The 19,887-nt window shown below is 47.6% G+C and overlaps 1 protein-coding gene across 2 annotated transcripts in view; it reads left to right on the forward strand.

The window, feature by feature from the left end:
- DACH2 (dachshund family transcription factor 2) overlaps positions 1 to 19,887 on the forward strand; it is a 448,249-nt gene that overhangs the window by 208,274 nt on the left and 220,088 nt on the right. The window contains exon 3 of one of the 2 annotated variants that reach the window (XM_029067346.1): positions 8,828 to 8,899. The exons of the other annotated variant lie outside the window; for it this stretch is intronic. Coding sequence (XP_028923179.1) covers positions 8,828 to 8,899 — 72 coding nt within the window. The remainder of the gene's footprint in view (positions 1 to 8,827; positions 8,900 to 19,887) is intronic. 2 annotated transcript variants of the gene reach the window in all.

A 19,887-nucleotide genomic window follows, 5' to 3' on the forward strand; every position in this document is an offset into this window, starting at 1 on the left:
GACTCAATTAATGACATCCACTCAGCCCTTACTGTGTGCGGCTCGGTGTACTAAGAGAAGCGGCATGGCTTAGTGGAAAGAGCACGGGCTTGGGAATCAGAGGACCTGGGTTCTAATCCTATCTCCGCCACTTGCCTGCAGCGTGACCTTGGGCAAGTCACTTAACTTCTCCGGGCCTCAGGTACCTCATCTGCAAAGCGGGGTTTATGACTGTGAGCCCCACGTGGGACAACCCGATTACCTCATATCTCCCCCAGCGCTTAGAATGGTGCTCGGCACATAGTAAGTGCTTAACAAATACCATTATTATTATTATCGTCGTTGTTACTAAGCGCGTGAGAGAATGCAGTAGAGGAGGTGGATTATCGCCCTCGAGGTAGGGAGACAGACACAGAATGCTTTACAAATTGAAGATGAGAAATGACTTTATAAATGGGTGTGGGCTTAAATGGCGGGGTAGGAAAGTTCTTTTATTTTTATATTTTTAAGGTATTTAGGTGCTTACTGTGTGCCAGGCACTTTTCTAAGTGCTGGGGAGATACAAGATAATCAGGTTGGACGTAGTCCTTGTCCCACGTGTAATCCCCATTTTACAGAAGGGGTAACTGAGGCCCAGAGAAGAGACGGGACTTGCCCAAAGTCACGCAAAAGCAAGTGGTGGAGCCGGAATTAGAACCCAGGTTCCTTCCGACTCCGAGACCCGCGCTCCCTCCAGTCGGCCACACTGCTTCTCAGTGAATCCTGTGTTCACATACAGCCAGAGGCGGAGGGCATCCCTCAGGGCAGGACCTTCTATCTCCCAAAGAGTTCCCTCTCTACCTTGGGTTCATTCATTCGGTCGTATTTATTGAACGCTTTCTATACTGCACACTTGGGGGAGAGTACGATATAGCAATAAGTGGACACCTTCCCTACCCACAATGAGATTCCGTCTAGAGGGGTTAATTGATTTAAATAAAGCAATTACAGGTATACGCATAAGTGCCGTGGGTCCGGGAGGGAGGATGAATAAGGGGAGCAAGTCAGGGCGATGCAGAAGGGAGTGGGAGAAGAGGAAAGGAGGGCTCATTTAGGGAAGGCCTCTTGGAGGAGGTGGGCCTTCAGTTCAGCCTGCTCCATCCATCCCCGCTTGCTGCCGACCGGGGTTTGCGGGTTGGAGGCTGGAGTCAGTCACATTCGGAGACTGTACGTCGCTGCCATCCAGCAATCATCAAACCACCCAGACGCATGTTTTGGGAACCAGTACTCATAGAGAAGCAGCGTGGCTCAGTGGAAAGAGCCCGGGCTTGGGAGTCAGAAGTCAGAGGTTCGAATCCCGGCTCTGCCATCTGTCAGCTGTGTGACTGTGGGCAAGTCACTTCTCTGTGCCTCGGTTGCCTCATCTGTAAAATGGGGATTAACTGTGAGCCTGATGTGGGACAACCTGATGACCCTGTGTCTCCCCCAGCGCTTAGAACAGTGCTCTGCACAGAGTAAGTGCTTAACAAATACCAACATTATTAGGATTATTTCCCCAGAGCTTTATGGCTCCCTGATCCGTACGTGGGTAATGAGACAGAATCGTTTCTTGATTTTTTTTTTTTTTTTTCTGTATACCCCTTGTTTTGGAGCTTGAGACCGAATCTCCAATCAGTCAGCGATCTTGTTGATCAAAGATCCTGTACAAACGGCAAACCGAAATCACGACTATGGTATTACAATACTGATGGTATCTGTTAAGTGCTTACTATATGTCAAGCACTGTTCTAAGTGCTGAGGTAGATACAAGCTAATCAGGTTGAACCTAGTCTGCGTCTCACTTGGGGCTCACGGTCGTAATCCCCGTTTTACAGATGAGGAAACTGAGGCCCAGAGAAGTGAAGTGACTTGCCCAAGTCACGCAGCAGATAATAATAATGGTGGTATTTGTTAAGTGCTTACTATGTGCAAAGCACTCTTCTAAGCATGGTTGGGGGGATACAGCCTCTAGCCACTAAGCAACGCTGCTGTTATGAGGCACTTGCCCTGTGCTAACGGCTGGGGTGGGTACGAGGAAGGGAGATTTAGTGATTACTTGTCACCCGTGTGGTTTCAGTAAGTACGTTTCCCATCTCTTCACACGTGAGCCTGCATCCTCAGCGATCCCCTGACATCTTAGAGCTGCGTTCCCACCTCGGAGCCTCCGGAGACTTTTGTGTCAGGTGGGAAAACTGGGCTGGTGGAAGGCAGGGATGATTCTGTCTAAGAATATCAGCCAGAAGGTGACTTCAGTCCCTGCAACTTATTTTCAGGAGTCAGAGAAGGTAATTGATACTGTGGAATTGCAAATTGAACGTGTCGTTCCGAGGTATGGCCATTTGTTTATTTTAATGTCTGTCTCCCCTTCTGACTGTAAGCTTGTGGTGGACAGGGAATGTGTCAGCGAGGCTTAGCGGATAGAGCGGGTCGGGGAGTCAGAAGGAACTCGGTTCTAATCCTGACTCTGCCCCAGGTCTGCTGGGTGACCTTGGGCAATTCACTTCACTTCTTTGCGCCTCAGTTACCTCATCTGCAAAATGGGGATGAAGAGTGTGAGCCCCGGGTGGGACAGGGACTGCGTCCAACCTCATTAACTTGTATCTACCCTAGCGCTTAGAACGGTGCCTGGCTCATAGTAAGTGCTTAGCAGATACCTTTAGTATTATTATTAATAACAACTCTGTTACACTGTACTCTCCCAAGCGCTTCATACAGTGCTCAGCACACAGTAAGTGCTCAATAAATATGATCGACTAATTGACTGAACATTTCCTCTCTTTTGTATACATTCTCTGCCTACTCCCTCTACTCTTTGTAAATGGATTATGTCTGGCTCATTTTCTGCTCCATTAAGGTGTAAGTCCGTAGAGGGCAGGGACCCTTGTCTTTTGTTTCTGGTGAATGCTCCGAAGCTCTTAGTAAGGTGTTCTACCCGATGGATATTCTCAATAATTATGGTGATAATTGCGGTATTGGTTAAGCACTGGGGTGGATACAAGATGATCAGGTTGAACACTGTACCTATCCCACAGGGACTCACAGACAAAGCAGGAGGAAGAGCAGATATTCAAATCCCATTTTATGGATGAGAAGACTGAGGCACGGGGAAGTGATTTGCCCACGGTCATAAGGAAGGTAAATGGAGGAGGCGGGATTAGAAAGCAGGTCTCCTGACTCCCAAATCCATTCTCTTTCCACTAGGCCAGGTTGTTTCTAATTGACTGCTGCTGATTTACTGAGAGTAGAGTGGTCACTTGAACAGGATCCAAGGCCGTCTCTTTTTTCTGGTTGAACCATTGAACAATAAGATCATTCATTTGAAACTTAAATATGCGTCCCTCCAACATGAAGGGCAGCAACATTTCATGGCGCACTCATTTTTAAATCTAAAAACATTTCTCCTTTTTTAACCCTCGGGTCGATTCCTTCTCCCCATCAGTGCTAGTTGCGTGAGCACTTATTGAACGGCCACTGGGTGGAATGCGCTCTATCAGAGAAGCAGCGTGGCCCAGCGGGTAGAATACGAGTCTGGGGTCAGAAGGACTTGGGTTCTAATCCCGGCTCTGCCACTTGTGTGCTGTGTGACCTTGGGCGAGTCACTGCGCTTCTCTGTGCCTCAGTTACCATATAGGTAAAATGGGGATTAAGACTCTGAGCCCCATGAGGAACAGGGACTGAGTTCAACCCAATTTGCTTGTATCCACCCCAGCGCTTAGCACGGTGCCTGGCCCACAGTGAGCGCTTAACAGGTACCATAATTATTCTTATTATTTATTATTATTATTAAGTGCTTGGGAGGGAACAATGCAAAGCCGTGCCATTTTCCTTTCCCACAAAGAGTTTACACCATAATAATAATAATGTTGGTATTTGTTAAGCGCTTACTATGTGCAGAGCACCGTTCTAAGCGCTGGGGGAGATACAGGGTCATCAGGTCCTCCCACGTGAGGCTCAAACTTAATCCCCATTTTACAGATGAGGTCACTGAGGCACAGAGCAGTGAAGTGACTCGCCCACAGTCACACAGCTGACAAGTGGCAGAGCCGGGAGTCGAACCCGTGACCTCTGAGTCCGCAGCCCAGGCTCTTGCCACTGAGCCACGCTGCATGGGAGTTGAGATGGGAACGGAGAGCAGAGATGGGTGTTGGGGTAATATATTTCCAAGCGGGCCACTATGCAAAGCAAAGAGGACATGAGGCTTATCAGAAGACGTTCTTTTAAAGTGCAATATTAGTGATTCTTTTTTGTAATTAAGTACTTGCTCTGTGCCAGGCACTGTACCAGGCCCCGGAGCAGATACAAGCTAATCAGGTTGGACACAGTCCATATCTCACACGGGGCTCATGGTCTTAATCCCCATTTTACAGAAGAGGGAACTGAGGCTCAGAGAAAATAACAACGATGGTATTTGTTAAGCACTTACTATGTGCCGGGATAGATAGAAGATTTTCAGGTGGTCCCACGTGGGGCTCGCAGTCTTAATCCCCATTTTACAGACGAGGTAACTGAGGCCCCAAAAGAGTCAATCGACTTGCCCAAAGTCACACGGCTGACAAGTGGTGGAAATGGAATTAGAACCGACGACCTCTGACTCCCAAGCCCGTGCTCTTTCCACTAAGCCGTGCTGCTTCTCTTAAGTGAAGTGACTTGTCCAAAGTCATACAGCGGAACCAAGGTTAGAGCCCGGGCTCTATCTACTTGGCCACGCTGCTTCTACTCTACTATTTTGGGGTGCTCGGTCAACCTGCGCTGTGTACCTGAGAAACAGCGTGGCTCAGTCAAAAGAGCCCGGGCTTGGGAGTCGGAGGTCGTGAGTTCTAATCCCGGCTCTGCCGCTTGCCAGCTGTGTGACTTTGGGCAAGTCATTTAACTTCTCTGGGCCTCAGTTACCCCATCTGTAAAATGGGGATTAAAACTGTGAGCCCCACGTGGGACAGCCCGATCACCTTGTATCCCCCAGCGCTTAAAACAGGGCTTTGCACGTAGTAAGCGCTTAACAAATGCCACCATTTATTTTTATTTACCTGTAAGGAACAGGTTTGCATGGCACGGAGACCAGGGTCAGCCTGTTTAGCCTCGCCGGAACGTCTTCGGTTGGAGGGAGGCTCCAGGTGGGTCTGGGTTTCCGAAGCGTCCGACCATCAGAGCTGTCCTGGGGTGCGTCGGCCTGCCTTCCCCGCCACCTTCGCTTTTAGCACGGCACACTTAGAAGGGGTCGGGGGGTCGGGAGGTCCTGGGTGACCGGCAAAGGGACACAGATTGCCTTCCACGTCGACGTGATTAGCGGCGTGATGGATCGAGCACGGCCTAGGAGTCAGAAGGTCGCGGGTTCTAATTCCGGCTCCGCCACTTGTCGGCTGTGTGACACTGGGCAGGTCACTTGACTTCTCTGTACCTCAGTTCCCTCATCTGGAAAATGGGGATGGAGACTATGAGCCCCACCTGGGACAGGGACCGTGTCCGATTCGATTTGCTTGTATCCACCCCAGCACTTAGAGCAGTGCCTGGCATATAATAAGTACTTAACAAATACCGTTATTGTGATTGTTATGATTATCATTATTGTTAACCCTGATTAAAACCTCTTTTCTCCCAGCTCTCTCTCCCTTCTGCCTCCTCAAATACCCTTTGGGCATTTGATATTCGCCCCATCCTCAACCCCACAGCACTATGTGCACATTTTAAAATTATGTAGTACCAATTATCAATTATTCATATTAACCTCTGTCTCCCCCACTATGCCGTAAGCTCACTGTGGGTAGGGAATGTGTCTGCTAACTCCGTTTCAGCGAAGCAGCGTGGCTCAGCGGAAAGAGCCCGGGTTTGGGAATCGGAGGTCATGGGTTCGAATTCCGGCTCTGCCACTTGTCGGCTGTGTGACTGCCACTTAACTTCTCTGTGCCTCGGTGACCTCATCTGTAAAATGGGGATTAACTGTGAGCCTCACGTGGGACAACCTGATGACCCTGTATCTACCCCAGTGCTCAGAACAATGCTCTGCACATAGTAAGCGCTTAACAAATACCAACGTTATTATTACTCTCCCAAGTGCTTAGTACAATGATCTGCCCATAGGAAGAACTCAAAAATTATAATAATAATTAAAAAAAAAAGTGGCACTTAGTAAGCACTTGCTATGTGACAAACACCGTTCTGAGCACTGGGGTAGATATAAGTTAGGTCGGCCACAGTCCCTGTCCCACATGGGGCTCACACTCTTAATCCCCATTTTACAGATGAGGGAACTGAGGCCCAGAGAAGCGAAATGACTGGGATTAGAACGCAGGTCCTTCTGACTCCCAGGCCCGAGCTCTGCCCACTAAGCCACGCCTCTTCTCAATACCACCGACGGTTCCCTTCTTCACTCAGACCGTGGGAACCCCATGTGGGACGGGGACTGTGTCTGACCTGATTATTTTATTATTTATTATTTTATCTGTCCCAGCGCTTAGTAAAGTGCTTGAGATACCTAGCAAATTGCCCAGTTGAGTATTACGGTTAGCAAAATGAGAAGGGATAGATGGCAGTGTCCCCTGGCTCTTAGTACAGTGCTTACGGTGCTTGGTACAGTGTTCTGCACGTAGTAAGGGCTCAATAAATAGGAACGAATGAATCCGGGGCCGTGGATTCGGGAAGGGGCCCTGGGAATCCGGAGGACTGGTGGGAGCCGGGGAGAGCGGCTCTTAGGCCTCAACGTGGGAACTCCGATTCGCCGCGTGTCTCTCCGGGGCCCCGTGGGCTCCCGATCCCCGATTTGACAGTAGGGGCGGGAAACGGGGAGCGGAGAGAGAGGCCTCTTCACGATGGGAAGAAACGGCAGACTCGCTCCTCGTTAAAAGGCTTCTTGATGTTTCCCATTAGGTTTCCAGCTAAACACTTGTTAATCCCCAAGCTCCGACGAGCGAGAGGGCTGCCGAATGAGGCCAACTCCCGCTACAAATAGCTGGTGCACACGAAACAGTAATCATTGCTTTCCAGTCTATTATTAGATTAACTTCATAGGGATTGCTTTTTTCTCCTGTGAGTTGATGCATAAATGACATGCTTTACTCTCCAATAAATCTAACAGCCGAGTGGCTGTGACACGATGTGCATTCGCCGGGTCCCACGACAGATTATTTTTGATTGCTGCCGGGGTTTACAGTCGCTCGAAACCATTAGGGTTTAAAGGCGTCGTCGAAATTTTACAGCGTTACCGGATTCTCCACGCGGGAATCCACCCCAACGCTTAGTACAGTGCCTGGCACGTAAGTGCTTAAGAAGAGAAGCAGCGTGGTTTAGTGGAAAGAGTCTGGGCTTGGGAGTCAGAGGTCATGAGTTTGAATCCCAGCTCTGCCACTGGTCAGCTGTGTGACTGTGGGCGAGTCACTTCGCTTCTCTGGGCCTCAGTGACCTCATCTGTAAAATGGGGATGAAGACTGTGAGCCTCACGTGGGACAACCTGATGACCCTGGATCTACCCCAGCGCTTAGAACAGTGCTCTGCACATAGTAAGCGCTTAACAAATACATTATTATTAACAAAATCCCCTAATTATTATTATTATTATGACACCGCCGCCAGTCCCGGTTGATTTTGGTCACCTGTCCTGGGTCAGGCTCCCGGATCAGCCTGGACCTTCCGCGCTTGAACCCGGGGTCCGACGTTCCCCGAGGAGATGGATGCGTTTAGCAGTGGGTGACGGGGGCAGAACCGTTAGTGGGAAGAACCCCAAGTCCTGGGACCTGGGTTCAAGTCCTGGCTCTGCCGCCGGCCTGCTGGGTGACCTTGGACAAGTAACTTAGCTTCCCCGAGCTCCGGTTTCCTCTTCTGCAAAATGGGGATATGATTCCTATTCTGGTCACCCCCTTCCCCCCCATGTCATTTGACTGTGAGCCCCATGAGGGACACGGAGCGTATCTGATTATCTCGTATCTACCGCAATATTTAGGAGAGTGCTCACCTCCTAGGACGTGCTTGAATAAGAACGTCATCATCATCATTATCGTTTCTCCGATAACTATTCTGGGCTCGGGGACGGTCATCCCTTGTCACTGTCTACAGGGAGAAGTTCCGTCTGATCCCTCAATACTGACCGCTGGGTCATCTTAAAACACACCTAGCTCTTATCTGCTCTGCCTGGGGAAACAAAATGTATGTTTAATGTTTGAATGTTTAACGTTAATGTTTTAATGTTTAAAAGGGATAATAACATTATCATTAGGGGAAAATATCCTGACCTGGGAGTCGGAGGACTGGCTTATAATCCCCCGGCTCCGCCTCTGGTCCGCCGTGTGACCGTGGGGAAGTCACTTGCATTTTCTGTGCTTCGGTTTCCTCATCTGCCAAAATGGCGATTAAATCCTACTCTCTCCTACTTAGACAGCGAGTGCCTTGATGGGTAGGGACGGTGTCCATTCTGATTATCTTCTATCCATCCCAGCGCTTTAGAACAGAGCTTGACATATAATAAGAGCTTAGCGAGTACCCTCGTAAATAATGGATAGAGAACGGAACTGGAAGTCAGCAGGTCCTGGGTTCTAATCCCGGCCCCGCCATGCGTCTGCCGTGTAACCTTGGGCAAGTAGCTTCACTTCTCTGGGTCTCAGTTAGCTCACCTGGAAAATGGGGATTATAAGAGTGTGAGCTCCAAGTGGGACAGGGACTGTGTCCAACCTGATTAACTTGTATCTACCCCGGCATTCAGAACAGTGCTCGGCACATAGTGAGTGCTTAACCAGTACCGGAATTATTATTATTAGTGTGATTATTGTTGTGATTATTATTATTGATAGCCAATGCACTATTTGAGTCTTCTATAAGCGCTTTTAACGATGTTTCTTTTTTCCAGATTTAAGAACTTTCTTTTTGCCTGATGAAAGCCAGATAAAGCTTGCAAAGCTCAAGACTCTTCAAATTCAAGGTCTTTTACTATTGTTTATCTCTCTTGCAAATGGTAGCGTTGAGCTCTGGTTAGAAAGGGGACTGTCGGCTTGCTTTGCCCCGGGTTGCAGACGGCCGCGGCCGTCGCGTTCACATCCTCAGCAGGGGGATTTTATCCCAGTGACCATTCTGGTGAGCGCTAGGAGGTTCTCCGAGGGACTCTCGGGGCAGCCGAAATTGATCTTGAAAAACACGGAGCTATCCGGTCTAGGTCTTGCGCTCGTTCAGGATGTATCCTGCGTGTGACCTTAAGGTTATCGTGTAAGATATGGATGAACGCTTGGTGCTAGAGCTAGGGATATGTTTCTAAGGTTCAATCGATCAGTGGTCTGTGATTGATATGCTTTGGTGATACGTGCTGAATAGGACATACGCTATCCCAGGTGATCTGTGATGATGGTTGAATGTGCTTGGGCTAGAACATAAGAAGTGGATTTTTTCATAATGGTATTCAAGTGCTTACTATGTGCCAGGCACTATACTAAGCACTGGGGTAAGTACAAGCCAATCAGGCTGGACACAGTCCATGTCCCAAATGAGGCTCACGTTCTTAATATCCTTTTACTGATGAGGGTAACTGAGGTACGGTGAGGTGAAGTGACTTAATATGGGAATGTGCTTAGGTTAACCGGTAAATCAATCAGTGGTATTAATTGAGAGCTGACAGGGTACAGAGCACTGTACTAAGCACTTGGGAGAGTACAGAGTTCGTTCAGTTGTATTTATTGAGTGCTTACTGTGTGCAGAGCACCGTACTGAGTGCTTGGAAAGCACAGTTCAGCAATAATAATAACGATCATGGCATTTGTTAAGTGCTATGTGCGAAGCACTGTTGTAAGCATTGGTGGGATACAAGGTGATCAGGTTGTCCCACGTGGGGCTGACAGTCTTCATCCCCATTTTACAGATGAGGTAACTGAGGCACCAAAAAGTTAACCGACTTGCCCAAAGTCACACAGCTGACAAGTGGCGGGGCCAGGATTAGAACCCGTGACCTCTGACTCCCAAGCCTGTACTCTTTCCACTGAGCCACGCTGCCTCTCACTGCCCACAGTGGGCTTACAGTCTAGAAGTGGGGAGGCAGATGTCAAAACAAGTAAACGGGCATCAATATAAATAAATAGAATTATAAATATAAACACATTAAAACAAGTAAACAGGAATTAATCTAAATAAATAGAATCATAGGTACGTACATATAGACACAAGTGCTGTGGGGCGGGGAGGGTAGAGCGAAGGGAGAGAGTCGGGGTGATGGGGAGGGGGAGCTGAGGAAAAGGGGGGCTTAGTCTGGGCTTAATCAACCTCAACTGTTTCATCAAACATGGAATGCATTCAATATGCTAACTCTAATAAAAACTAACCTTCAGTTTTAAAAGGAGCAAGATTCTGGCAGAGAATATGTTCCCGTTTTTTAGAGGCGAGAGACACGTTTCTTGCCCGCCAAGAGCTCACAGTCTAGAGCTTCACAACTCTTCCAACTCTGTCTCCCACCATCGCCCTGACACGCTCCCTTTAGTCACCCCTCCTTCCAAGCCCCATAGCACCTATGAGCGTGTCTGTAATTTATTTATTCATCTGAACCGTCTACCCGCCCCTCTAGACTGTGAACTCACGTAGGCAGGGAACGTGTCCGTTATATTGTCGCGTCGTACGCTCCCGAACACACAGTACAGTGCTCGGCCCACGGTAAGGCCTCGATGAGTATAATCGATCGATTAAATCACTACGATTGCCTGTTTGATCGAGCTTCAAGTCCACAACTTAAGTACTCAGTACCGTGCCGTGTTCACAATAAGTGCTCCGTAAATATTCTTGATTAGATTTTTCTTTCTCTCCCTGTTTCCTTCCCTCCCTCTCTCCTCCCCTCTCTCTCCCTGCACATACTGTGTCAGCAGTTTCAGGAGGGTCGTGTGTGAGAAGAGTTGGTAATTCTTGCTTCCCACACTCTGATGGAGAAGCTGCTGAAACAAGCCCACCTGTGCTCCCCCGGGCCCCCACCTCCTCCTCTAGGCCCAGAGTGGATCTGAATTAGCCCCCAGTCGGGTCTTTGTGAAGCCCCGAGATTCATTTGAACAATATGAGGTTCTTCAAACCGTTAATTCCCCCGAATTAGCCCCAAGCGCCACAGGCGGCGGAGCTAATGAGAGCAAAAAGCATGGGCTCGGGCTTGGGGAAGACAGAAAAGTAAACCCCGCCTAGATGGCTTTAATCGGAAATACCGGATGTCTTTTAAACCCACAAATCGCCAGGTAGCTCGTGCTATGAAAACGGGTGGCGCGGGCTCCGCTAGAGTCACAGATGGAGTTAAACAGGCTGTAATTTGAGTGAGAAATGACTTCATTAAATTTATAACAGGGCTCGTTTTAGAGAGAAACCAAAGCTAGTGTGAATCTAATCTCATCCAGCGGTTGTTAAAGTTTGGATAATGGCCTTTTCGAGGCTCGCGGGATTATCAGCGGGATGCGTTTGAAAGGGTGCTAGGAAAACAAGTGTACTGAAAATTATGGTGTTGATCGTTATTGATATTATACGCTTTAATGGCCGAGTATATGGCCTATTCTATCGCGTTGGCTGTGGAGAATGGGGGCGAGGGCGGAGGCGGTAGAAAGCAACGTGGCCTAGTGGAAAGAGCACGGGCTTGGGAGTCCGAGGTCCTGGGTTCTAATCCTGCTCCACTGCGTGCCTGCCGTGTGACCACGGGCAAATCACTTAGCTTCTCAGTGCCTCCTTTCCCTCATCCGTAAAATGGGGATTAAAACCGTGAGCTCCCTGTGGGACCGACCGGGACTACGTCCAACCCGATTATCTTGTATCTACCCCAGCGCTTAGAACTGCGCTCAGCACATAGCACTCAAGAAGTATTACTATTAGTAGTAGTATTAATTTTAGAAAGGGGTCGACTTCAGAGAGATTCATGATTTTAGCTCAAGGAGAGAGGCTCTAGTTTCAGATCTTTGGACCCTTGTACTGGGAATTGGGGATTGTACTGGGGATAATTTGGGGGAATTAATGTTTTGAAGAGCCATTGTTCTTCATATTGTTCAAATGAATCCTGGGACTTCACAAAGACCCAACTGGAGGCTAATCCAGACCCACGCTAGGCTGAGAGGAGGCGGGGCAGGGGGCACAGGTGGGTTTGTTTCAGTAGCTCCGCCATCAGAGTGTGGGAAGCAAGAGCTAACGGCTCTCCTCACTCCCAGCCCTCCTGAAACAGCTGACACAGTATGTGCAGGGAGAAGGAGGGAAGGGAACAGGGAGAGAAAGCGAAATCTAATCCTTGTGGCATTTATTGAACAGTTTTTATGGACACAGCACTGTACTGAATGCTTAAGCTGTGGACGGCACTACCGGGCCGGGGGAATTCAGAGAATTCAGAGTGGCTCTGCCACTTGTCAGCTGTGTGACTGTGGGCAAGTTACTTCACTTCTCTGGGCCTCAGTTACCTCATCTGTAAAATGGGGATGAAGACTGTGACCCTCACGTGGGACAACCCGATGACCCTGTATCTCCCCCGGCGCGTAGAACAGTGCTCTGCACATAGTAAGCGCTTAACAAATCCCGACATTATTATTTTTATTATTAAGGTAGGTTTTCTCTGGAGAGTGTCCCGCGGCTTCTGCTTGGAAATCGAATCTGCACGGGTCAGAGGTAACCCTTGGTACCAATATAGCTCCTGCGGGATTTTCTGAGTACTGACAGTGAGAATACTCTCGAGCCATGCTCTCTGAGATGCCCAACCTGGAGACTCCGTTATCCGTCTATCCGTCCTTCGGGAAGCAGCGTGGCTTAGTAGATGAAGCCAGGGCCTGGGAGTCAGAAGGCCCTGGGTTGTCGTCACGGCTCTGCCACTTGTCGGCTGTGCGATCTTGGGCAAGTCACTTCACTTCCCTGTGCCTCAGTTCCCTCATCTTTAAAACAGGGACTCTGAGTGTGGGTCCCTTGAGGGACAGGGCCTGATTTGCTTGCATCTACCCCAGCTCTTAATACAGTACCTGGTACCTAGTAACTGCATAACAAATACCGTAACAGTTATCATTATTATTATTTACCGAGTGCCTTCCGCATGCAAAGCTCTGGGCCAAGCACTAGAGAGGGTCCGCTAGAAAATGAACGTGGCTCAGTGGAAAGAGCCCTGGCTTGGGAGTCAGAGGTCATGGGTTCGAAACCCGGCTCTGCCACTTGTCAGCTGTCTGACTGGGGGCAAGTCACTTCATTTCTCTGTGCCTCCGTTACCTCATCTGTAAAATGGGGATCAAGACTGTGAGCCTCACGTGGGACAACCGGATTACCCTGTATCTACCCCAGCGCTTAGAACGGTGCTCTGCACATAGTAAGCGCTTAACAAATACCAACATTATTACATTATTATTAAAATGAAAACATGAACCCAGCTTATATCAGCGTATCAATCAATCAATCATAGTTCTTAAGCGCTTACTATGTGCAGAGCGCTTGGGAAAGTACAGTTGATAGACACGTTCCCTGTCCACAACGAGCTTACAGTCTAGAGGGGGAGACAGACATTAATAGAAATAAATAAATGATGGATATGTTACGTAAATGCTGTGGGCCTGAGGGAGGGGTGAATAAATGGTGCCAATCTGAGTGTATCTGCCTGATTGACAGTTTGCATTGAAGGTCTTTCCAACCCGGCTCTGATGGGAGGAAGAAGAGAGAAAAGAAAGTGAGGATTCAGGGCAGCCTCTAGAGTAGCAAATAACTGCCGAGCGGGCTGGCGTGGTGGGGGTGATTCTCTGCTCAGGTTTGGAGAGAGCAGCCCAAGAGCTGAGGCTGAGACGTGGATGTTCCTTCTGACCGATAGAGCGTGGAGCTGGGAGTCCGGAGACCGGGGTTCCGCACCCAGCTCCCTGCCCCCACAGGCTCTTGGTTTTATGGCCCCTACGGCCAAACGGATGAATTGGGTGGGGGTGGGGAGGAAAGCAGTCGAACAATGGAAATCTGCTTTTCGAAGTTTAATGTTTTATTTTTCACCCAGATGTCAGATGTGAGTGGATAAAGCTATTAACTGCAAGCTGGCCATATTTTTTTTAATAAACAAAGAGAAGGCATCTCACGCTTGTAAAATTCATTTTTCTATTTTACTGTCAGAATTTAAAATGGTCAACCCTTTTAATTTAAATGAGGTTATTTGCTAAGTATTCCATTTAGGTGGATACGGAGCCTCAGATGCCAAGATTCTGGACTAGCCACATTTTTTTTTTTTTATGGGGAATTGTTAATCTAGGGGAGAAGCGAGCTGGTGACAGACAGACAAGCCGAGATATCCCTCCGGGGGCAGAGGTCAGAGGGGTGAAGGTAAAAAGTAAACGCTCACAAAATGGCAGCGGCGACCCAGCGTTCCATTGGGTTTTCCACACGCTCATTCCCTCTTCGTTGACTTTTGCTCCCACATAGAATTCCTGGCTCCCCCGATGAAGGGTGTCATTATTCAATTACATCCAAATAAGGGCTCCTCCGTTGTTTCTTTGAAAAGTGAAGCAACAGGTTTTGACATTTGGGATATCAACATACGGACGCGTGAGCTGAACCTTTACTTCTAAACCTCGAGAGAGATTTTCTCTCCCCAAGGAATTAAGGACTAATCCAGTGTTTACACCCCCAGATGTAGCTTCAAACCATGTGGGATAAATCTCCTCCACACCTGCAGCGTAACCTTTTCCTTATGCTCCAGTATAATACCTTAACTGGTACCATAGCGGCTTCAAAGGGACCGAAAACCACAGTCAGGCTGAAAGCATTTTATTATTTGTAATTCTTAGCTTTGTATATATTAAACGTAATAACTAATGAGTTCGGGAGAGTGATCGGTACCGCCATATGTGGGAAACGTGTCTCGAAGCACACGGAGAGTCACGGGAGTTGTTAACGTTTATAGTGTCTCAGAGAGCGAATTTTTGTAGGGAGCCCCCAGTCCTGCTCTACGTGTCCGGCTTCAACTTGGGGGTGAGTCCCCTCCACACCCCACCCTGAGTCTTCTCCTCATTTCTCTCAACCCGTCACTTAGCAATCAATCAACCGATCTGGCTCAGTGGAAAGAGCCCGGGCTTGGGAGTCAGAGGTCATGGGTTCGAATCCCGGCTCTGCCACTTGCCAGCTGTGTGACTGTGGGCAAGTCACTTCTCTTCTCTGTGCTTCAGTTCCCTCATCTGTAAAATGGGGATGAAGACTGTGAGCCTCACGTGGGACAACCTGATTACCCGGTATCTCCCCCAGCGCTTAGAACAGTGCTCTGCACATAGTAGGCGCTTAACAAATACCAACATTATTATTATTATTATTATTACTTACTGTGTGCAGAGTGCCGTACTAAGCGCTTGGGAGAATGAAATAGAACGGAGTTAGTAGACACGTTCCCTGCCCACAACAAGCTACTTCCTCCTGGAAACATCAAGTACAGTTTGTATCTTCGAGAGGGGAAAAAAGATGCTCATTGCAAATATGTAATAAAAGTGTAATTTAGCAAAACTATTAGTTTTGGAGGGTTTTTTTGGTTTTATCATTTTCGGCCTATTATTTTTAAAATTGCTTTCATATTAAAAGGCTGTAAAATTGTGCTGGGTGTCAGCACATCGTGGCTTTCCACACGTTTTAATTCTCATCTTCCTTGGCGGGAATAGTAAAATCTTTATAAATTGGAAACTAAAATTAATTGAATAAACTCCAATGGGAGGCATTTTATGTTTTTTTGCCCACATCCCAGTCAGTCTGTTTAAAGCATTTTCGAGGAAAGGTTGGTGTGTGCACATCCACACAAGCAGCGTGGGTCAGTGGCAAGAACACGGCCCAGAGGGCGTGGATTCTAACCCTGGCTCCGCCACTTGTCTGCTGTATGACCTTGGGCAAGTCACTTAACCTCTCTGTGCCTCAGTTATCTCATCTGCAAAATGTGGACTAAGACTGTGAGCCCCACTTGGGACAACCTGATTATTTTGCACCTATCCCAGCGATTAGAACAGTGCTTAGAACATAGTAAGTGTTTAACAAATACCATAATTATTATTATTATTGTTATCCACACCTTCCCGAATGCCCGCCTGACAAGAGAGGACACCGCTGAAGTGGTGGACGGCCAAAAACATCAAGCCCCATTCAGTTCCAGTTTCTAAACTCTAATAAATTCTAAACCGTATTCCTTGCTTTATATTCCCTGAAGCGCCAGGATCTACTATCTAAATTAGATGGGGCTGGTGTGATTCTCCACCCAAGACAGAAACCAACATTGACGGTGTCATTTTTTTAAATGGAATTTGTTAAAGATTTAGGCAGGCACTGTACTAAATGCTGCGGCAGATATAAGCTAATCTGATTGGACACAGTCCATGTGCTCCGTGGGACTCACGATCTTAAACCCCACTTGATAGATGAGTTAACCGAGGCCCAGAGAAGTGAAATGACTTGCCCAAGGTCACACAGTAGTAGAGGAGCGGCAGAGCCGGGATTAGAACCTAGGCCCGTCTGACTCCTGCGTCTGTGCTGTATTAATTAGACCACGTTGCTTCTCTTCTCTGATCCGTACCATAGGGATCGCTGCTAACGCATTCCGAGGAAACCTGAAACAATAAAGAACAGAAGTGAAGCACTTGTTGCCTGAAACAATCATTTTATTTCTGTGAAAAACCATCTCGCTAATATCCCCCAGCGTTTTTAAAAATCAGACAACTTCAGTGGGGTTCCTAATGCTATCATATACAACTGACTATATTTAAAGCCCCACGGTGAGCTAAGCCCGGGTCATCTTTAAAGTTCTATCCCATTTACAAACTCCCGGGTCTAAGATGTATCTTCACAGGCGCTTACATTTCTCCCGGTCTCCTTTCGCATCACGTTTCTCTCTTGTTTGAAGAACTTGGGCATCTGGGTAGTTGATATTTGCTTTGCGACCGTCTTCGTGATTGCCTTGGTCCTTAATGAACTGAGGAGTCGTCATCGTCATAGCAGCAGTGAGAGTAATGGCTTTTAGTGAGCACCTAGCAAAAGGAGTGCACTGTATTAAGCAGTTCGAGATACCCAGCAAGACATGCCAATTCCTTGCCCACCGGAAGCTTAAACAGTACAGGGGGACACAGACACAAATTTATTCACTGTAGTGATCCCTAGGCATAGCTCACTGTGGGCAGTGTCTACCAGCTCTGTTACGTTGCACTCTCCCAAGCGCTTAGTACAGTGCTCTGCACCCAGTAAGCACTCAATAAATATGATCGATCAATAGCTTTACCGGAGAAGAGTCTTTTTCCCATTGCGTCTAAATATCGGCGCTATTTTTCATGTCGCGACGTTCAAGTCCGCTGGAATAGAGCTGAGAGTCGCCCTTTTGGCTGGAGATCAGTGGTCTGGGTTTACCGACTCTGTTGTAAAAGTACTCTCCTGAGCTTTTAGTACAGTGCTCTGCACAGGGTAAGTGCTTAAAAAATAGAATTGATTGATTGGTGGTGGTTTGGCGGTTTGTGGTTTTAGCCATGTGGTGTAAAGAGGTGTGGGCTGGGCTGGAAGCCGTCAGTCAAATAGGTTGATAGATTCCAGAAGCACTCTCTATCTGCTATCACCATGGGTAATTCACAAACACGTAATCCCCCCAAAATTCGCCCGCCCCAGCCCTATCCAAGGTCAGGACAACTAAATCCTAGCCGTATAAAATAAGCCATATTTCCTATCTATGTTACTCAGCTTTTGCGTCTTTAAACGACTCATCCATATGACGTTTTATAGGACTTTATTTAGGCGAAGCAGCGTGGCCTAGTGGATGGAGAGCGGACCTGGAAGTCAGAAGGACCAGGGTTCTAATCCCAGCTCTGCCACTTGCCTGCTGTGTGTGACCTTGGGCGAGTCACTTAGCTTCTCTGGGCCTCAGTTCTCTGTTAAAATGGAGATTAAGACTGTGAGCTCCATATGGATCAGTGACCGTGTCCAATCTGATTAAGTTGTACGTATCCTAGTACTTAGAACAGCGCTTGCCACATAATAAGTGCTTAGCAAGTACCGTATTATTATTATTGTTAAGCGACAGGGTAGATTTAGAGTGGCCTTTAGTTCAGAGATGACACTGACAATGGGAAAAGTGCATCCCTGCCTTGTGGATTTTATTTTGTTTTTAAATTATAACCCTTGCATGCTGTATCCATGAAAGTCGTCTCGGAACTTTATCGGCTCCTTGCCACGCAGCCTGGACCCCCTTACACAGACCCCATTGATTAAGCAGAGAAAGATGCCCCTCACCTCCAACAGGGCACCTACTTGAATTGTTTCTGCAGTAGTTTAGATGGCTCGAGCTGAGTCAATTTAACGTTTTCTATGTACATCATCCACCATGCTTAATTGTGCGCAGCCATGCGTATATATTACATGCCAACGTAATATATTGTTCCATTGGCAGTCTTTTGGTCTTCAATCTGAACCTCTCAATATGAAGAAATCCAAGCTTAAAAATCCAAATTTTAAAGATGATCAATTGCTCACCTTCAAATAATTTATCATGCAGCCAAAAAATAGAACCCTGACTCGGTCTACCCTTCGCTTGCTGTCTGCCATTATTGCTGAGCAGTCAATCAATCGATCAGTCCTATATATGGAGGACTTACTGTGCACAGAGCACTGTGCTGAGCACTTGGAAGAGTATAACTGACACGTTCCTTGACCAAAGCAAGCTTACAGTCTAGGGGGATATTACAGAATAATATTAAAGAACACCTGCTTGGTAACAAACGACCTAAAATGTGACTTTCTGTTAATGGAATCTGGTGATTCCACATCCCAGACCATCAAAATAGTTTCTCTGTTGTGTTCTTGTGTTAGTGATCAATCGATTAAAGGTTTTTATTAAGCAATGACTATGTGAAGAGCACTGAGCAAAGCTCTTGGGAGAGTACAATTCACCCGCGTTGGTAGACACACGCCATGCCCACAAGGAGCTTACAGCCTGGAGTAGGAGAAAGACATTTAGAGAAAAATAGGGCTATATCCACAGGTGCCTTGGGATTGAGAGTGGGATGAATATCCAGGATTTACAGAGTAAAGATTCAGGTGCATAGATGATGCAGAAGGGAGGAGGAGTAGGTGAAATGAGGGTTTAGTCGGGGAAGATCTCTTGGAGGAGATGTGAATCTAATAAGGCTTTGAGGGTGAGGAGAGTGGTGGTCTGTCGTGAATGAAAGGGGAAGGAGTTCCAGGTAAGGGGAACAACTTGGGTAAGGGATCAGCAGTGAGACAGGTGAGATGGAGATGCACCGAGAAGCGTGGCATTAGAGCGAAATGTGCAGGCTGGGTTGTAGTAGGAGAGTAGCGAAGTGAGGTAGGAGGGGGGAAGGTGATTGCTTTAAAGCCGATAGCAAGGAGTTTCTATATGTTGTGGAATTGGATGGGCAACCACTGAAGTTCTTGAGGAGTGGGGAGATGTGGACTTTTTTTCAGAAAATGATCTGGGCATCTGAGCGAAATATGGACTGAAGTGGGGAGAGACAAATGGCAGGGAGGTCAGCGAGGAGGCGAATGCAGTAGTCAAGGTGGCCGAGGATAAATACTCTGATTAGTGGAATAACAGATTGGGTGGAGAGAGAAGAGTGGATTTTAGCAACATGGTGCAGATTGAACCAACGAGATTTGATGACAGATTAAATATGTGGGTTCAACGTTGGAGAGATTAATGGAGGATGATAACAAGGTTCCGGGCTCAGGAGAGAGGGAGGATAGTGCTGTTGCCTAGTATGTTTGGAAAGTCAGGGAGAAGATGTGGTTGGGGACAGGAAGGACAGGGAGAGTTGGGAAATTCTGCTGCCAGTTGAGAATGTCCATTGATGGGTGTTCAAGGTTTGGTTGGAATAGACTCCTGGGTACAGAGAAGATTTTATTTTTTGAGGTTGGGGCAGGGAGAGTCTGGGGTTTGTGGAGAGAGAATTTTCCATAGCCCTCTTGATCCACATGGCACACTAACTATATCTATTTACAGTGGTG

Source organism: Ornithorhynchus anatinus, chromosome 6 (genome assembly GCF_004115215.2).
Source record: "Ornithorhynchus anatinus isolate Pmale09 chromosome 6, mOrnAna1.pri.v4, whole genome shotgun sequence".
Taxonomy (NCBI): Eukaryota; Metazoa; Chordata; class Mammalia; order Monotremata; family Ornithorhynchidae; genus Ornithorhynchus; species Ornithorhynchus anatinus.